Genomic DNA, 21,166 nt, shown 5'->3' on the forward strand with positions numbered 1-21,166 from the left:
AAAATCAAAACATGCCCCCCCAAAATGGAAATTATCCACAAGCTCTGGAAGAACTCAAAATGGAGCTTATCCAAAAGATGGAAACCCTCTGGCAAGAAAAATGGGGAAAAACCAGAAAGATGTCAGCAGCCTGACAGACAAGACCTCACAATTGGAGAAAGAGCTGGAGGCCACAAACAGAAGGGCAGACCAAACTGAAAAGCAAAACCAGTACTTAAAGACCAGAATTAAGCAACTGGAAGACAATGATCTTGCAAAACAGCAAGAATTAATTCAGCAAAGCCAAAAAATTAATAAATTAGAAGAAAACATAAAATATCTCACTGACAAGGTGACAGACCAGGAAAACAGAGGAAGGAGAGACAACTTAAGAATCATTGGTCTACCCGAAAAACTAGAGATAAACAAAAATCTCGATAAACAAAAAAAGAAATCATCAAAGAAAATTGCCCTAATGTTCTTGAGCAAAGGGGAAAAATAGAAATAGAAAGGGTTCATAGAACACCCTCTATACTAAATCCCCAAAAGACAACCCCCAGGAATGTAATCGCCAAATTCAAGAGCTTCCAAGCTAAGGAAAAAATCTTACAAGAAGCCAAGAAGAGGAACTTCAGATATAGAGGAGCCCCCATAAGGATCACACATGACCTAGCAGCAAACACACTAAGAAACCACAAAGCATGGAACACGATATTCAGAAAGGCAAGAGAAATGGGTCTCCAACCAAAAATCAGCTACCCATCAAAACTGACTATATACTTCCAGGGGAAAGTATGGGCATTCAACAAAATAGAAGATGTCCAAGTATTTGCAAAGAAAAGACTAGAACTCAGTGGAAAGTTTGACAACCAAACACAAAGAGCAAGAGAAACATGAAAAGGTAAATATGAAAGAAAGGGAAAAGGAGAAAAATGTTATCTTTTTATTTTATTCAAACTCTCTTCTATAAGGACTACATTTATATCAAATTATATATATATATATATATATGTATATATATATATATATATATACACTAATATGTGGGGAAAATGTAATGTGTAACTCTCAAAAATTGTATGCATCATTAGAGTAGTTAGAAGAATCATGCATATGGAAAGATTGGGGCATCAAGACGATATGGAGAAAGGGGGGAGAAAGAAAAAGGGAGAGGGGAATCATTGATGGTACTAAGATATACTTCAAGAAATAGAAAAAAACTAAATAGAATAATCTTTCTCACACAAAAGTACACATGGGAAGGGGAGGGGAAGAATTCTCCTATAAGGAGGAGAGGAAGAGAGTGCCAATTGGTATTACTTAAACCTTACTCTCAGTGAAATCAACTCTGAGAGGAAAGAACATCTAGATTCATTGGGATCTTGAATTCTATCTTATCCAACAGGGTAAGAGAGAAGGGGAAGTTAAGGAGTGGGAAGGAGGAGGGAGTATAAAAAGGGAGGGAAGGAGAGGGGGGAGGGGAATAGAACAAAAAAAGGAGGGGCTAGAAAGGGAAGCATATCAAGGGAGGAGACTAGGGGGACTGATCTAAAGTAAATCACTGATTTAAAAGGTTATAGCTAAAGAAGAAAGGTCAGAATTAGGGGAGGATGTCAAAATGCCAGGAAATCCACAAGTGACAATCATAACTTTGAACGTGAATGGGATGAACTCACCCATAAAACGTAGACGAATAGCAGAATGGATTAGAATCCAAAACCCTACCATATGTTGTCTTCAAGAAACACACATGAGGTGGGTTGATACTCACAAGGTCAGAATTAAAGGATGGAGTAAGACCTTTTGGGCCTCAACTGATAGAAAGAAGGTAGGAGTTCCAATCATGATATCTGACAAAGCCAAAGCAAAAATAGACCTGACTAAAAGGGATAGGGAAGATAAATATATTCTTTTAAAAGGGAGTACAGACAATGAGGAAATATCACTAATCAACATGTATGCACCAAATGGTATAGCACCCAAATTTCTAATGCAGAAACTAGGAGAATAGAAGGAGGAAATAGACAGTAAAACCATATTAGTGAGAGACCTGAACCAACCACTATCAAATTTAGATAAATCAAACCAAAAAATAAATAAGAAAGAGGTAAAAGATGTGAATGAAATCTTAGAAAAATTAGAGTTAATAGATATATGGAGAAAAATAAATAGGGACAAAAAGGAATACACCTTCTTCTCAGCACTACATGGCACATTCACAAAGATTGATCATACACTGGGTCACAGAAATATGGCATACAAATGCAGAAAAGCAGAAATAATAAATGCAAACTTTTCAGATCATAAGGCAATAAAAATATTGATCAGTAAGGGAACATGGAAAGCCAAATCAAAAATTAATTGGAAATTAAATAATATGATACTCCAAAATCGGTTCGTTAGACAGCAAATCATAGAAACAATTAATAATTTCATTGAGGAAAATAACAATGGTGAGACATCCTTTCAGATCTTATGGGATGCAGCCAAAGCAGTAATCAGAGATAAATTCCTATCCCTGAATGCTTATATTAACAAATTAGGGAGGGCAGAGATCAATGAATTGGAAATGCAAATAAAAAAACTTGAAAGCGAACAAATTAAAAACCCCCAGAAGAAAATCAAACTAGAGATCCTAAAAATTAAGGGAGAAATTAATAAAATTGAAAGTGATAGAACTATTGATTTAATAAATAAGACTAGTAGCTGGTACTTTGAAAAAACAAACAAAATAGACAAAGTACTGGTCAATCTAATTAAAAAAGGAAAGAAGAAAAGCAAATTAACAGCATCAAAGATGAAAAGGGGAACATCACCTCCAATGAAGAGGAAATTAAGGCAATCATTAAAAACTATTTTGCCCAATTATATGGCAATAAATATACCAATCTAGGTGATATGGATGAATATTTACAAAAATATAAATTGCCTAGATTAGCAAAAGAAGAAACAGAATTCTTAAATAATCCCATATCAGAAAAAGAAATCCAACAGGCCATCAAAGAACTCCCTAAGAAAAAATCCCCAAGGCCTGATGGATTCACAAGTGAATTATATCAAACATTCAAAGAACAGCTAATCCCAATACTATACAAACTGTTTGACATAATAAGCAAAGAGGGAGTTCTACCAAATTCCTTTTATGACACAAACATGGTACTGATTCCAAAGCCAGCCAGGTCAAAAACGGAGAAAGAAAACTATAGACCAATCTCCCTAGTGAATATAGATGCAAAAATCTTAAATAGGATACTAGCAAAAAGACTCCAGCAAGTGATCAGGAGGGTCATTCACTATGATCAAGTAGGATTCATACCAGGAATGCAGGGCTACTTCAATATTAGGAAAACCATCCACATAATTGACCATATAAACAAGCAAACCAACAAAAATCACATGATTATCTCAATAGATGCAGAAAAAGCCTTTGATAAAATACAACACCCATTCCTATTAAAAACACTAGAAAGCATAGGAATAGAAGGGTCATTCCTAAACATAATAAACAGTATATATCTTAAGCCATCAGCTAACATCATCTGCAATGGGGATAAACTAGATGCATTCCCAATAAGATCAGGAGTGAAACAAGGATGCCCATTATCACCTCTATTGTTTAACATTGTACTAGAAACATTAGCAGTAGCAATTAGAGAAAAAAAGAAATTGAAGGCATTAAAATAGGCAAGGAGGAGAACATCTTTGCAGATGATATGATGGTCTACTTAAAGAGTCCTAGAGTATCAACTAAAAAGCTAGTGGAACTAATCAACAACTTCAGCTAAGTTGCAGGATACAAAATAAACCCGCGTAAGTCATCAGCATTTCTATATATTTCCAACACATCTCAGCAGCAAGAATTAGAAAGAGAAATCCCATTCAAAATCACCTTAGACAAAATAAAATACTTAGGAATCTATCTCCCGAGACAAACACAGGAACTATATGAACATAACTACAAAACACTCTCCACACAACTAAAACTAGACTTCATCAATTGGAAAAACATTAACTGTTCATGGGTAGGACAAGCCAATATAGTAAAAATGGCCATTCTACCCAAACTTATTTATCTCTTTAGTGCTATACCCATTGAACTTCCAAAAAATTTTTTTACTGATTTAGAAAAAACCATAACAAAGTTTATTTGGAAGAACAAAGGATGAAGGATATCCAGGGAAATAATGAAAAAAAAAATACAAAGGAAGGTGGCCTTGCAGTCCCAGATCTCAAACTCTATTATAAAGCAATGGTCATCAAAACAATTTGGTGTTGGCTAAGAGACAGAAAGGAGGCTCAGAGGAATAAACTTAGGGTAAATGACCTCAGCAAGACAGTCTATGACAAACCCAAAGACTCCAGCTTTTGGGACAAAAACCCACTATTTGACAAAAACAGCTGGGAAAACTGGAAGACAGTATGGGAGAGATTAGGTTTGGATCAACACCTCACACCCTACACCAAGGTAAATTCAGAATGGGTGAAAGACTTGAACATAAAGAAGGAAACTATAAATTAGGTGAACAGAGAATAGTATACATGTCAGACCTGTGGGAAGGGAAAGATTTTAAAACCAAGAAAGACATAGAAAGAGTCACAAAATATAAAATAAACAATTTTGATTACATCAAATTAAAAAGGTTTTGTACAAACAAAACCATGAAACAAAATGAGAAGGGAAGCAACAAATTGGGAAACAATTTTCATGACAAAAACCTTGGACAAAGGTCTAATTACTCAAATTTATAAAGAGCTAAATGTATTGTACAAAAAAATCAAGCCATTCTCCAATTGATAAATGGGCAAGGGACATGAACAGGCAGTTTTCAGCCAAAGAAATCAAAACTACTAATAAGCACATGAAAAAATGCTCTAAATCTCTTAAAATCAGAGAGATGCAAATCAAAACAACTCTGAGGTATCACCTCACACCTAGCAGATTGGCTAACATGACAGCAAAGGAAAGTAATGAATGCTGGAGGGGATGTGGCAAAGTCGGGACATTAATTCATTGCTGGTGGAGTTTTGGAGGGCAATTTGGAACTATGCCCAAAGAGCAATAAAGACTGCCTGCCCTTTTATCCAGCCATAGCACTGATGGGTTTGTACCCCAAAGAGATAATAAGGAAAAAGACATGTACAAAAATATTCATAGCTGTGCTCTTTGTGGTGGCCAAAAATTGGAAAATGAGGGGATGCCCTTCAATTGGGGAATGGCTGAACAAATTGTGGTATATGTTGGTGATGGAATACTATTGTGCTAAAAGGAATAATAAAGTGGAGGAATTCCATGGCGACTGGAACAACCTCCAGGAAGTGATGCAGAGCAAAAGTAGCAGAACCAGGAAAACATTGTACACAGAGACTGAAACACTGTGGTACAAATGTAATGGACTTCTCCATTAGTGGCAATGCAATGTCCCTGAACATTCTGCAGGGATCTAGGAGAAAAAACACTACTAGCAGAGGACAAATTGTGGGAATAAAAACACCGAAGAAAAGCAACTGCTTGACTACAGGGGATGAGGGGACATGACAGAGGATAGACTCTAAATGAACACCCTAATGCAAATACCAACAACATGGAAATGGGTTAGAATCAAGCACACATGTGATACCCAGTGGAATCGTGCATCAGCTATGGGAGGTATGGTGGGGGGGGGGGGGGGAGGAAAGGAAAATGATCTTTGTTTCCAAGGAATAATGTTTGAAAATGACCAAATAAAATAATGTTTAAAAGGAAAAAAAAAATGAGAGTGATATAAAACTGTTACAGAGAACTACTGCTAAGTTCTAGCTGTCTAGTTCCTGGTTTTAACCGGGTACATCTTGTGCTCAGACTTTTTTTTCTCCTAAAACTCCTTTAGTAAAATTCTTAGTCCTGCTGCCAAATATCTTGGACATAATTCTCTTTGTTTCTGCTACAGCACATGCTTTACATGAAGTAGGAGTTTAATGAATAAATGAGTGAATGAATGAATGAGAATCATAGTTTTGGACATGTGTGGCCTCAGAATGCTATAAATATGGCCACTGCTGGCTTCCTAATTCTTCCCTCTCTTCTCTCTGAAAACATTAAACCTTACCAAGAATGATGGACAAGTTGTGAATTTAGATTATCCCACTGATCGATAATGGGATCAGTATTGTGGTGAGAACAGAGTAATGGGGGCTTCTGAGCTACAGCACTAAAAAGGTTATCCCCTCCAGCCCCTTTTCCTGAGGGGACATTGTAGTCACATTCTGGGGGTCCAATTTATCAGTGCAAGTGGTAGCTGGGACAAGCACCTTAAAATATGTTCGGTACAAATTCACAGGATCAGAGATTTTAAACAAGAAAGGCTCTAGAGGTCAATTTACAGATGAAAAAACTGAGACCCAGGCAGTTGACATGACTTTCCCCTGGGTCCCAAATAAGGCACATGTTTGAGGAAGGGCTTAGTCTGAGAAAAAGCCTGCCTTGGATATAGATGCTGACATCAGTTTTCAACAGTGCCTACCCTCCTGGCTTTTAAAAAAAATTTAATATGAATAATATCATTAAATATATTTAACATAGTAATAAATATATAACATAATAATAAATAATATTAAAACAATATTTTCTTTTTCTTCTCAATTGTATGAAAAAAACATTTTATACTTCCTTTTCTTTTTTTAGTTTTAACTAAATTCTCACCATTCTTCCTTCTCTCCCATCTCCCTTCCCTAAATTGACAAGACAATCTGATGTAGATTTTACATAGGTAATCCTCCCAGTTTATGTCTTTTTTTAAAGCCCTTACCTTTTGCCTTAGAATCAATACTGTGTATTGGTTTCAAGACAGAAGAGTGGTAAGGACTAGGCAATGGGGGTTAAGTGACTTGCCCAAGATCACATAGCTAGGATGTATCTGAGGCCAGATTTGAACCCAGGACTTCCCGTCTCTAGACCCGGCTCTCCATCTACTGAGCCACCCAGCTGCCCCTCCCTGCCTAGCTTATTTCAAAGAATGTTGGCTAAATTTTTTAGATTGGATTTAGGGTTCAAGTTCATTTTATTTTTAACTTTGGAGTTCGACACCACTCTTACTTGGTTTACTAAAAGATTAAATATTTTGGGTGGAGGATTAAAGCTTTCAAAAGTCAAATTTCTGAAGATTCTTCTCCCTCTCTCTTTCCCCCTCCCTGTTTTGGGAATATCAGATGAAAAGAACTCAGAGGAAACCAGTTTTGTGGCAAGTGCCAAAGGCATATTTTTATTTCTGGCCATGTCCAGAGTTACCCAATTATACTACAATAGCAGGAAATACGCTTATACAGTTAGTCAGGGTAAGTAGAGCTCTTCAGTAGAAAAGGTAATTAGGGAAGAAGTGAGTCTGAGGTTATTATAGAAGGGGAAATTTTTAAAAGTGGGCATCAAACTTGGAATTGTGGGGGACTCCCTCAAGTTCAATCAACTTATCAACCAGCATTTATCAAACAGCCCAGATGCATTCATTCCTTGCACCCCAATTTTCTCAACTGAAAATTCCTCACATTCTGTGACCCTCGGAATACAAAAGTCATCAGTGATACCTGCTCACTGATTACGCCGCATCCATGGTATGGTATCAGCTCAAACTCGGGCAACTCACCTTTCTCGCTTTTGTATTGCTCAATCCTTTTTATGAGATTTATCGACAAAGGCTTGCATATCTTCACCAGCATCTCCAGATTGTTCTCACTTAAAAGGTTTTGTTTCTCCATGTGTCTCAAGAGACTTAAAAAGGTCTGAAAAAGAGTCTACATTAGCATATAAGCCAACATTGTGGTTTGGTTTATCTTGACTATTTTGGTCTCAAGCATGTGAGTAAGCACAGGGGAAAGGGCTGGCCCACATGCTAAGAATTTTCATATTAAGTTTCCCAGGTCTACTATGAGGCAAACAGGAAAGGGAGAGCTAACGAAGATGCAGGTTGCTGCCCAAAGGCTGAAGTGATGGAGATGGAGACCATAGCAAGTTATATGGAGGGCCATACAACTAAGCTGAGTGGATGCTACCATCTTTGCCTCTCTGGTACTTTCCATAGGCAGCAGATGAAAATAAGGAGAGCCAAAACCTCTGGATTGGTTTTCTTTTCTTTCTTTTTCTTTTTCTGTGTGTGTGTGTGTGTGTGTGTGTGTGTGTGTGTGTGTGTGTGTGTGTGTGTGACTGGCTTATTCATTATCTTGCTATTTGCAGAGCAAGTTTTCTTTGAAAGAAAGAAAGAGAAGATGAGAGCAAGCAAAAGAACCCTTTATAGTGGATCCTCATAAATAGACAACCTACACAAGCAGAACCAGAAATAGTTAAAAGTTAGAAAAGTCATCAATTTCCCCACTCACCTTTAATGTCTTTGGGATATGCTCTTTCATGATGAATTTGATGTGCTCAAAATCTTCTGTAGTGATTTCCTCAGAGAGGTTGTAAAGCATGACTCTGAGATATGAATTCAAGAACATCAGTAATCAATGCTCCACAGACAACAGAGGAGCCCAATTTGTGTCTCCTTTCATTTTCTTCATTCCCTTACTAATGGGTTCAGTAGAGAAGGAGAATGAGAAAAGGCATAACTCAGACAGAAGAGGGTTCAAGTACTCCTAAGCAAATACAAGATGCCTGAGTCTCTTCCAATGATTCAAATCCCTCTCAAGTGTTCTCTGTAGGAGAACCAGGGAGTATCATTTACTAGGCTATAAACTCAAGGAAGGCAGGAACAGAGCCTTATCAGAATTTTGGATCCTTTTTCACCCATCCCATCCCAACATCCCAAGGCCCATCCATAGCAGATCCAGTGCTCTGTACACAATGGGTGACAATAAATATTTGTTTAATTGGCTTTCAGAATTCTAGTGTCTGTTTCTCACATTTATTCAATCCAAGAAGAAATGTAATTCCCCTCAAATCAGCCCAAATCTCAGAAACTTTACCTGTATGAAGAAATTTTCCTTTTGGAAGAAAGTTCTTTCTTTACTTTTTCCTTTGTATACCCAATTTTCTGTAGTAGATTATGGTGCTTAATTAGGAAGAGGAGCTCTGCCACTAGGAAGTAATCTCCTTCATTCAATAAATCTTCATCCATGAACTTCTGGAATAGTTGGTGACCTGACTCTATATCCTCAAGATTCCTAGGTGAGATCAAGTCACTGCAGAGAAATTTAAGGGCTTCTATTTCCTCCGGCTCCAGTTTTTCATTAATGGAAAGAAGCTGCTGGTTAAACTTGATTTTACTGTTATCTTCCATTTTGGGACTAGATCTTGACTCTTAAGGGCAAAATGGTGACCTTCTGAAAACAAAAACAAAGAAAACTCTACAATGTAAGTCTAGCTCATCTAGTAGGAAAGAGATTAAATGCAGAGGAAGCCAAGGGAAGGGAAGGGAATCTTCTAGTCTCTAGAATTACCAGAATTATAAAAATTACCTTGTTTTAAAAACATATCTTATATGCCCCAAATATGTATGTTTGTCTCACAAATAGAATGGAAGCTTCTCTTTGTTCTTTTTTTGTATTTTCCTTTCCTAATTCCAAGTAATAATAATTTTTTCAACACACATTTTCCAAAATTATAAGATTCAAATTGTCTCCCTCTCTCCCTTCCTTCCCCTCCTCTTGAAAAAGGTAAGCAATTTGATCTGGGTTATGAATGTATGATGATACAAAATATATTTCCATAGTGATCATTGTTATGAGAGAATAATCATATAAAATCAAAACCCCCAAATAAGAACACAAAATGAAACGAAAAATAGTATGTTTTGACTTTCATTCAAGAGTCCATCAGTTCTTTTCTCTGGAGGTGTATAGCATTCTTTGTCATAAGCTCTTCAGAATTGTCTTGGAGTATTGGACTGCTGAGAATAGCTAAGTCTTTCACAGTTGATCATTGTACAATATTGCTGTTAAGGTGTACAAAGTTCTTGTTCTGCTCACTTCACTGTATATCAATTCATGTATGTCTTTTCAGATTTCCTGAAATCATCCTGCTCATCATTCCCCATAGCAAAATAGTATTCCATTATAATCATATATCACAGATTGCTCAGCCATTCCCCAAATGATGGATGTCATCTCAATTTTGAATAATTTGCTACCACAAAAAGACTGCTGCTGTAAGTATTTTGGCACAAATAGGCCCTTTTCCCTTAAAAAATTTTTTTCTTTGGGATTCAGACCTAGTAGTGGCATTGCTAGATCAAAGGGAATACACAATTTTATAACCTGTTGTGTGCAGTTCCAAATGGCCCTCAAGAATTTTTGGATCGGTTTGCAACTCTACCAACAATGCAATAGTATCCCAATTTTGCTCAATCCCCTCCAACATTTATCACTTTCCTTTGCTGTTATATTGGTCAATCTAATAGGTTTAGGTATTACCTCAGAGTTCTTTTAATGTGTACTTCTCTAATCAGGAATGATTTAAAACATTTTTTCATATACTTATTGATAGCTTCCATTTCTTCAACTGAAAATGGCATGTTCATAACCTTTGAATTGGGGAATTATTTATATTCTTATAAATTTTATATCAGAAATGAGGCCTTTCTCAGAGAAATATTTTTGACATTTTGTTGTTTCCCTTCTAGTCTTGGTTATGTTGGTTTTATTTGTACAAAACCTTTTAAATTTAATATTGTCAAAATTATTCATTTTACATATCATAATATCTTCTATCTCTTGTTTAGTCTCTTCCTTTGCCCATAGATCTGACAGGTAAACCATTCCATATTCCCCTAGTTTATTTATGGTATCACCCTTTATGTCTAAATCATATACTCATTTTGACCTTATCTTGATAAAGATTTATATCTAGACACTGCTGACTTTAATGCCTTCACTGTCTTTTTCTTCTCTTATTCCTACAGTTAGCATTTCTAACATAATATTAAATAGTGGTTACAATGGGCATCCTTGCTTCACCTAAGATCTCATTGGGAATGTTTTTAGCTTATCTCCATTGCAGATACTTCTGATGGTTTCAGATAGATACTTCTTATCATGTTAAAGAAAACTCCATTTATTCCTATGCTCTCTAGTGGTTTCTTTGTTTTTAATAGAAATAAGTTTATTTTGAGAATGTGAGCTTTTCATAGACAGAAATGGATTCATCTTTGTCTATGTACTCCTAGCACTTAGCCTATAGTAGCTATTTAATAAATGCTTGTTCATTAATTCTGGTATGTTAATTAGTGATTCTTTAAAATTAAATAAGTGAAATAAAGGTTTAGTGATTCCTTTAAAAAGAAATAAATTACTAGCTTCCCTTTCTCTCTATTAAGAAATCATTTTATATACCTTTCTTTCCTTGCCCACCAAAGAAAGGGAAGAGAGCCTTTGAGATTTTTCCATCTTCACCAAAAAACAAAGACTTAATAACTTACCATGTGTAAAACTACTATGCTACATTCTAAGGAAGAAAATGATAGTAAAAAAAAGACTCATATATAGCAATTCCTCTATAACTTGGTAAATTAATAATTTTCAAGGATTGCTAACACTGAAAATTTTTATATTTGAGGAAACCAAAGTAAACAGAACTAAGTGACTTGTTCAAAGGCACACAGCTAATAAGTGTCTGATGCTGAATTTGAACTTTGATCTTCCCGACTCCAGGCCCAATGCTCTATCCATTGTACCACCTAGCTGTATGAACATGCTACATTGGAGGAATGCATATTATTTCCTCTATTGTTTCCTATGGAAATCCTTCCAATCCCTATTTATAATATTAACATGGTATTGATACCTAAACCAAGGAGAGATAAAAGAGGGAAAGAAGACTACTGATCAGTGACCCCAATGCATAATGATGTAAAAATATTAAATAAATTCACATAAATCATTAGCATTCCCATATGTTTCCAAAAAAAACTTATCAGGAAGAGCTAGAAAGAGAAGTTCCCCTTAAAATAACACCATGGAGTGTGGAAGAGGCTGGGAGGCAGTTAGATGGCTTAGTGTATTGAGAGCCAAGCCTAGAAATGGGAGGTACTGGGTTCAAATTGAGCTTCAGACACTTCCTAGCTATGTGACCCTGGGCAAATCATTTAACTTCTATTTGCTAATCCTTATTGCTCTTCTGCCTTGGAACCAATACAGTATTGACTCCAAGATGGAAGATAAAAGTTTAAAAAATGAGATAATTACAAAAACTATGAAATATTTGCAATGCATCTACCAAGCTACATCCGGCTAGTATATTAATCCAGCTATAAAGCTTTTTTTTCATCCCCAGAAATGAAGGGAGAACTAAATAATTGAGAAAATATCAATTGCTCATGGGTAAGTCAAGTCAATATAATAAAAATAACACCATCTACATTGATTAATATTTACAACTCTATACCAACCAAACCACCAAAGGAATATTTTAGAGGGCTAGAAAAAATAATGAGCTTCATCTTGAAGAGCAAAAAGTTAAGAATCTTAAGGGTAATAATGAAAAGAGAAGTGGTAAGGAAGAAAGTCTAACAATACCAGATCTCAAACTGTACTACCCTCACTCTAGTACAGGACCTCATCGCCTCAGTGACTTGTTTCTTGCAATAGTCTGATGGTGAAGCTGTCCATCTTAAGTCTCTCCTCACTATTCTTCATTCAGCTACTAAATTGATTTTCCTAAAGTTCAGGTCTAATCATGGCAACCACCTACCTCTACTCAGTAAAGGCTTCCTAATTGCCTTCAGGAGCAAAAAGAAAATGCTTTGTTTAGCATTCAAAGTCCTTCATAACCTAGCCCCCTCTTACCATTCCAGTCTTCTTACACTTCAGGACACATATCCTTTGAACCAGTGGCAATGGCCTCCTGACTGTTCAACCAACAAGACACTCGATCTCTTGGCTCCAAACAGTTTCTCTAGTTGTCCCCCATACCTGGAATGCTCTCCTTCCTCCACTCTGACTACTAACCTCCTTGGCTTCCTTTAAATCTCAACTAAAATCCCAACTTCTCCAGAAAGCCTCTTCATTTCATTGCCTTCTCTTTGTGAATTTTTTCCTATTTATCATGTATATAGCTTGCTTCATATATATTTGTTTGCATGTTGTCTCCACCATTAGATTGTAAGCTGTACATTTTAGAAATTAATATCCAATACTCCAAGTATTGTATTTACGAGATTAATTAATAATGAACTTGAATCAAAGGTAAATAAAAGGCTAGAGAAACAGAGAGAACTCACCAGCCTCACACATGAAAAAGAGAACAAGGAAGGCATTATCCACAGCTTAAAAAACCATAACATAAAGGATGCAGGTAGACAGAAAGGGGAAAGGATTCTTGGGACGAGGGGAGAATTCTGGGAGATAAAGTCCAAAGGATACAAAATTTCCACTTATACAAATCTCCTTAAAGAGAGGGACTGCCTAATGCTTAGCACAGGGCCTGGCACAGAGTAGATGCTTAATAAATGTTTATTGATTGACTAAAGGCATTTGGTACTGGATAAAAAAAACAGAGTTCAATTAGTGGAATAGACCAGATATAAAACTTACAGAAGTAAACCAAATTGCAGAGCAGATAACTCCCCAAATTTTATTTACTGAGGGAAAGACTCACTATTTGACAAAAAACAGCTGGAGAAACTAGACAGCAGTCTGGCATAAATTAGATTTAGACCAATATTTCACACCTTGCACCAAGATAAACTCCAAATGATGAAAAGATGATATCATAAATAGATTAGAGAAACAAAGGAGAAATTACTTTTCAGATCTATGGGTGGAAAACTGTTCATGACTAATTGAGCAATGAAGAAAATCACACAAGATAAAAATGAACAACTATGATTATATAAAATTTTAAAGGTTTTGCACAGACAAATCTAATGTATTTAAAATTAGAAAGGAGAAAGATAAAGAGGAGGCAAAAAAAATTTTTTGCAACTTGTTCCTCTGATGAAGATTGCATAACTAAGATACATACAGACTTACTAAATTTTGTAAGTCATTCTTCGTCATTACAGGCAGTTTGGTGGTGTAGTGGATAGAGTTTCCACTTAAATCTCCTTCACGCACAAGTGTCTTTGTGCACACTCATCTACATCACAGATGAAAGCACACAAAGACAATCGTCATCCTCCCTTACCAAGAGACTACTACTACTACTGGACCAGGATGACATATTAAAATATAGCTTCAGACACTTAGCAACTGAGTGACTCTGGGAAAATCATCTTGACCTCTCACCCATCTCCCAGGGTTGTTGTGAGGATCTAATGAGATATTATTTATAAAGCATGTTGCAAACCTTAAAGTGTTATATAAAAGCTAGTTAACATCATTACTCCCCAACAGATAAATGGTCAAAAGTTATACCCAAGTATTTTGCAAAGGAAGAAATCTAAGTTATAAAACTACATGAAAAAAAATTCTAAATCATTAATAATTAAAGACATGCAAAATAATCAATTTTGAGGTGCTACTTCAAACCTTTTAGACTGACAATGGTAACCAAAGAGGAAAAGGACAAATAAAAGGGTTGGGAGAAAATAGATATATTAGTACGCTGCTGATGGAACTATCAGTTAGTCTAGTCATTTAGGAAAGCAAATTAAAACTGTGGCATGCCCCAAACTTTGCAAAACTATTCACTCTTTGTGCAGGCTATCAGATTTGCTGGACCTTTGGATATAGTAGCAGGGTAAGTAGCAATGGCTGTGCATCTGGAGGGCACATGGGGAGGGCCCAGTAATCTCTCTTTCCTATTGTAAAGATTGAGTTTGGTCATTTTCTCCTTGTCAGAGTTGCTAATTTCAGGAGATTTTGAATGTGGGAAGTTGGGAAAAGAGGCCAAAAGACCCAAGTATCAACCTTTCAAAAAGTTGCCCCAACAAAAGCTCTTTTCCCCCTTGCAAAAGAATTACGATAATAATCATCGAGGGCATTTTGAGTAAACAGCTTCCAATCTTGGTGGAGGAGGAGCATGTATTTGAAGTCCAGGAACAAAACCCACAAGAGTGAGTTTCAACTACTTTGTTTACTCTGCACATTTGGCCCTTTTAACTGTCTTTCTCATGTCTGAGTCATTACTTTACTCACAGAGAGCAAAAGGAGATAACACTGAATGAATCTGTTTGGTTGGAGTGGAGGAAGATTAGGAAGCACCTATCTCCTTTCTTGACAGGAAGGTAATGGAATGAAACCTACATTTTTGGACAGAGGCGATTTGGGAATTTGTTTTGCTTAATTGTGTATTTTTGTCACAAGGGTCTTGTTTTCCTTATTTTCTGGGAAGAGGGGGTAGAGAGAGAAAATAAAAATATATGCAGGTTAATTAAGAAAATAAAAGTTTTAAGCAACTAGAGAGGGACATCAATAAAACTTATTTTAAAAAGGAAAAAATAGCACATGGCACTATTGCTCTTAGCAGAATCTTTTGTGGTGAAACCTCTGTCAAATACCCAAAATCAAAGCAGAATAATACTGTGGACAGAGCATTAACTCTGAAATCAGGAGGGCAGGGTATAACTGTCTACTTTGTACTTGACTGTCTCCAAGTCACTGAGTCTCCCTTGGCCTCAGTTTTCTCATCTGCAAAATGGGTAGGTTGTACTAGATGACTTCTGGGCTTGTTCTACTGTAGCTCCAAAAGCCTGTGACCCTTGACAGAGCTAGCTGAGGGAACCTAGAAGAGGATAATTCCTTTGTTTTCCAAAAGCCAACAATTACACCCAGCAGAGTTCTGAGTCCTTTAAAAATGGAGATTTGAATCCCAGACTTCAATTCCCAGAAGTCCTTGGTAGTTCCCAGAATTCCCTATAATCCCACCTGAGATACCCACCTGGGCAGAGAACAAAATGGGTATTTAAACTGCCTGTACTGCCTACTTGCTCTCTCTGCTTCCTCTTTGAAACACATGTGTCTCTCAAGATGTAGAGTAGGTGGCAGTGAATGGGCTTTTCAGCCCTCCTAGACATGTGCTTTCTTATTTTGTATTTTCTTTAATTCTTGATTCTAATAATCTTTAATAAATCTCTAAAATATAATACTTTTAGTAGAGAAAACTAAATTTAATTTTAACAGTCCTTATGCAAAAGGCCTAGAAATGACAAGCCTGCCAAACACTTTGATCTTTATTTAGCTCTAACAATCATCATGACTCAGTAAAATAAATAAATAAATTTGACTTCTGTTAATATTACATACACACATTTTGCTCTTTTTACACACTTTTTAGGTGCTTTTGTGATTAGTAAAAATACAAATTCATTTTGAAAAATACTGGTAAATTCACAGGAGTTTTTTGTATGTATTTTTTCAGTCAATGAATAGGAATAGTCCATCTCCTATCATATGGGAATCTGCAAATGTTTTTGACTTTAAAAAAGAATACTTCTCAAAAGGACCAGAAACCAACTAGGCTACAATAGCAGGAACAGAGCAGGATAAAACATCTGGAATCAGTTCTAAAGACAAGGCATTACATATAAGGAATAAGAATAATATATAACTCACAACTTTGGGGACATGCCAACCAAGGGTGTGATATGTTTTGCCATGACCACCAAGTCAGGAAGGGATCACTAGTGTGGGGCTACTAGCCAGAAGAAGGCCTGGCTTTATGATGAACATTTTTTAAGAGTCATTCAAATACAGATATTCTACCATTCTACGGGAGGAAGTGGGAGGAGGGGAAGGAAAGAATATGAATCATGTAGCCATGGAAAAATATTCTTAATTAGTTAAACAAATAAAAATTTTCAAATATCTTTAAAAAAAAAGAATCTACCACGTGGTCCTAATTCAGGTACTATACCAGGCAATAGATTTATGCATAGATAAAAACAAGATAGTCTCTGTCAAATGATGAACATTTTCTAAATGTCAAGCATTTTAATATGCCTCTAGTTTAGTGCCCTAACTAGGAATGGGAGTGAAGAGTGTGGAGAAGGGGGAGGAATAATTGAGAAAAGTCCTGGGAAAGAGTGGGGTTTATTTTTAAAAAGAAATCATCCAAATATATATAAATGTGTACATAGTACAGATAGGACCCAGCTAATGCTTCCTACAAAATTTGCTAAATTATTCTGATAATCTACAGAAGCACCACTAGCAAACAGTTGGGAAGCTTACTTCAAACTCAAAGCTAAATTATGCCGGCCAACCTAATCCATTCTAATTGATTCACTCTAAAACATCACAGCTTGAAAGGCCCTTAGAGATCTAAACCAAATCCAAAGTTTTAAAGATGGAATGAAGAGATCTGCTCAAAACGAGACTTCCCATGCAGTAGAAAGGGCACTGAAACTCTAAGGAAAATGTCTGGATTCCAAGTCTATCTGCCATTTAATTTCCTGCATTTGTGACCTTGGAAAGAGCCCTTTTGAAAATACTTCGCTTAGTATAGTGGAAAAGGTACTAGACTGAGCCAGGAGTCACAGCTTAATGATTAAAGGCCTTAAAGTAATAACTGATTTACTTCATTTTTCTTGGGCTTCCATTCTGTCTTCTGTAAAATGAGGAGATTGGACTGAGTGAATGAAATGACTTGTAACGTCCTTTCTGATTCTAAATCCATATGAAAGTCATATAAGTATCTACTGGCAAAGCTAGGACAGAACAAGGAACTATTGGCTCCCCACTCAGATTTCTGACCCCTATACCAAGGCAAGATAAGACACTTTACAATATAACAACTCAAAGGTTGCTGCTACTAAGTAGTTTGATTCAAGGAGCGGCCATTGGTGGGAGTATAAACCATGAAACCAGTTTCAATGTTTCACCTGTTTGTTAGATTTGCTTCATACCCATGGTTTTAGCCCTCACTCTTGCTTCATACCCACGGTTTTAGCCCTCACTCTCATGCAACATAGGGAAATTAAACAATGACAATTAAGAAAGAGCCAAATCCAGCCAGCATTTTAGTAAATGTGCCCCCCGCCCCCCAAAAATTACAGTATATGTACAAAATCTTCCAGCCCTTATTAAGCAGCCATATCCCCCTGGGCACTTACCTTGTTTAGCAAATCTTCCTGGTGTGACACGCCAGTCCTAAATTCCAAGGTCTTTCCTATTATACAGCACAAGAACCTATTACATGGCTTATTTTTCAAATTCCAAAATAAGGCACTTTGAACATTAGCCTTCTGAGATTGCAGTTATCCTCTCCGTGAAGATGTGGGAACCGAATCAGAAACAGGAAAGACAATAAGAAATTGTCACTGTCTCAGAGTTCAGTGGCAAACTGGACAAATTCTAACTCCAAGTAGCCATTAAAGAGCCAGTTGGAAATGGAGGATCAAGCAGAGGCTATCCTCTTTCAAAGGAGGCATTTCCTTCTCAATCATCCATGCAATGATTCCCCTCCATAAATGCGTGGCCTTACGCAAGTATTACGTGAGTCTGCTTCATCTCAGACAATGAAGGAGGACTAATTTAACTTACTAGAAGTCGTATCTCTTGGACTGAAGCTGAGTCAGGAGGCTTTTTGTTTTTACTTTCATTTTCCTAAGACTGAAACAGGAACTTATGAAATGACTAAACTAAACTAAATGAAATGACCAACAATTAATTCATTGAAACCTGATAAAGTCAGCAAATAAAGAAAGGAAAGTTGATAGTAGACAGTCCCAGATGGATAAATTTGAAGTGCAACCTGGGAAAAGAAGGATGTCACATGTCTTGGGATCCAAGTGTTCCGTTTGAATGAGACAGATTGGGAGAATGAAGGAGGGAAAGCAGTTTTTGCCCTGCCCAGCTGCTGGGCTGAGTCTATTCCTGGCAGGTCCTAAAGATGCCTCTCATTTGCCAATCTCCCAATTAAATCCTATCTTCCCTTACAGGTGTTTTAATTAAAATAATCCATTTGATATGAACAATTCTTGGTAACTGCCCTTTCAAAGAAGTCTAAAATGGAACTATTCTTATTCTTAATTCTTATTTATTTATTTGTTTGTTTGTTTTTAAATATGTCTCCACGGTTACATGATTCATGCCCTCTTCCTCTCCTCTTCCCTCCCCCTTCCTGGAGCTAACAAGCAATTTCACTAGGTTGTATATGTGTTATCACTCAAAACTTATTTCCTTATTATTTATTTTTATAATACAGTGATCTTTTAAAACTAAAAGCCCAAATCCTATACTTATATAAACAAGTGATGTATCATGTTTTTCTTTTGTGGTTCTACTCCCACAGCTCTTTCTCTCAATATAGATAGCATTCTTTCTCATAAGTCCCCCAGAATTGCCCTGGATCATTGCATTACTGTTAGTGGCAGTCTATTATGTTTGATTGCCCCCACGATGTTTCGGTTTCTGTGTACAATGTTCACCTGGTTCTGCTCATTTCACTCCACATCAGTTCATGGTGGTCTTTCCAGTTCATCTAGAAACCAAGCAGGAGCTAAAAGAATTCTAACTAAAAGATTAGGGCCTTATGATATCTCCAACATATGCAGGAACAGGCAGGAAAAAAGAACTCCAATCTTAAAAGAATAATAATAGCAAGAATTTATATATGTATCCAAATAGATTTATAATATCACATATGTATTTATAAGGTTTAGATGTATATTTATAATATATATGCTTTACATATGTTAACTCATATAATCTGTACAACAACCCTATGGGGGTTTAGTATTAGCCCCAGTTTACAGATGAGGAAACTGAAGCACAGAGGTTATATGACTTGCCCAGAGTCAAGCAATTAGTGAGGCATCAAGCTGAGGTTCAAGACCTGTCCTTTAAAGGTATAAAACTCCAAAGGCAAAACTCCCTGGCTATCTGCAGGAACCAGGTAAAAATGTAATTAGCATTACAGGATAGCACTGCGGCTAAACTTCAACTGTGATCATTTGACCAACTTCTCCAGATGTTTTTATGCTTCATTTGGTATTTTATTGTATCATGAAGCTATTCGGATTTGAATTCAGATTAGCAATGTTGTCCATCATGCAAGAACATAGCTTGCTAGATTTCCCCTTTAAAACAAACAAAAAATGTGACTTGATCCCAAACTGCATTATATATTAAAAGTTAGAAATTCTAAAGGTGAATACAAGACAATCCAAATGAATTGCCAACACATTGGAATTATCAAATGTATTTAAAATTGTCTTGGACACTCTGAGACCCAAGTGTATAACTTTTTTTAAAAACCCTCACCTTCCATCTTAGAATCAATATTGTGTATTGGTTCCAAAGCAGAAGAGTAGTAAGGGCTAGACAATGGTGGTCAAGTGACTTGCCCAGGGTCACACAGCTGGGAAGTATTTGAAGTCACATTTGATCCCAGGACTTCCCATCTCTGGATCTGGTTCTCAATCCACTAAAACAACTGTGCCCCCTAGTGTTTAACTTCTGTGAATTAAAACAATATAGAAAAATCTTTTTCCTAAGTGGGTATTTTTTTTTTCCCTATCAGAGCAAAGCTTATTATTCAATAAAGCTTTTGAAGTCTAAAATAAACAAACAAAAATACAGATAAATAAACAAAAATAAAATGCAGACCTGGAAAATGTTAAGTTGTGGTTTTCTAAGTCAAATGTGGCCTTCAGGTTATCCATTTCTATTCAACACCAACGAGCTGCCCATGAGCTATATTCTAGGTAACTTTTTTCCTCTTGTTGGCTACTGTCAACAAACATTTATTAAACATTTACTAATGCCAGCTTCTGTGTTAATCTTTGAGGTTATATAACTATATAAGATTATATAAATAAGCAAAAAGGACAGCTCTTGATTTCAAGGAGTGTCCATTCTCTTGGAGAAAATAACATATAAAATCAAATTGAAAAGGGCAGTAGGAAAGAGACCCCTACATGGAGAGGCTGGCACAGTCTGAGGAATCAGAAACCAGTCTAAGATAGGAATGAAGCATGGCCAACCTGGCCCAGTTCCCAATATGGAGACCTGGGAAGGAATTCATCAATGGGAGAAAAGGGCTGCTGGGGCAGGGGGATATTTTAAAAAGACCATGGGTACAGAAAGAAGTAACTGGATAAGAAGACAGCTGAGATTTATAGTGACATCCAGAGAGTGAGAAACAGTCAAGAGAGGAATGGGAGATGAAGTGTCCCTACCTTTCCCCATTTCTGTCCAGGTTAGGATCTGGACTTCCTCTACCATACCCCCATCTCTGAAACCTCACTTCAGGCCCAGAATTCACACATTGGAAGTACTCTCAGCCCAGTGGCTTCCCCCTCCAATCCAATGACTCTCCCAGAGCTTCCATTTAGGGAGGGCA

At 36.6% G+C, this 21,166-nt stretch overlaps 1 protein-coding gene across 1 annotated transcript in view; it reads right to left on the reverse strand.

Moving 5' to 3' along the window:
* Nucleotides 1-18,767, reverse strand: part of LOC100016987 (caspase-10) — a 36,935-nt gene extending 18,168 nt beyond the window's left edge. Inside the window, exons 1-4 of the mRNA XM_007501608.3 lie at nucleotides 17,934-18,767; nucleotides 8,911-9,267; nucleotides 8,326-8,419; nucleotides 7,596-7,731 (exon numbers count right to left, since the gene is read on the reverse strand). Of these exons, the coding sequence (XP_007501670.2) occupies nucleotides 7,596-7,731; nucleotides 8,326-8,419; nucleotides 8,911-9,224 (544 nt within the window). The 5' untranslated portion in view covers nucleotides 9,225-9,267; nucleotides 17,934-18,767. The remainder of the gene's footprint in view (nucleotides 1-7,595; nucleotides 7,732-8,325; nucleotides 8,420-8,910; nucleotides 9,268-17,933) is intronic.
* Between the last annotated feature and the right edge of the window lie 2,399 nt (nucleotides 18,768-21,166).

This window comes from Monodelphis domestica, chromosome 8 (genome assembly GCF_027887165.1).
Source record: "Monodelphis domestica isolate mMonDom1 chromosome 8, mMonDom1.pri, whole genome shotgun sequence".
NCBI classification, from domain to species: Eukaryota; Metazoa; Chordata; class Mammalia; order Didelphimorphia; family Didelphidae; genus Monodelphis; species Monodelphis domestica.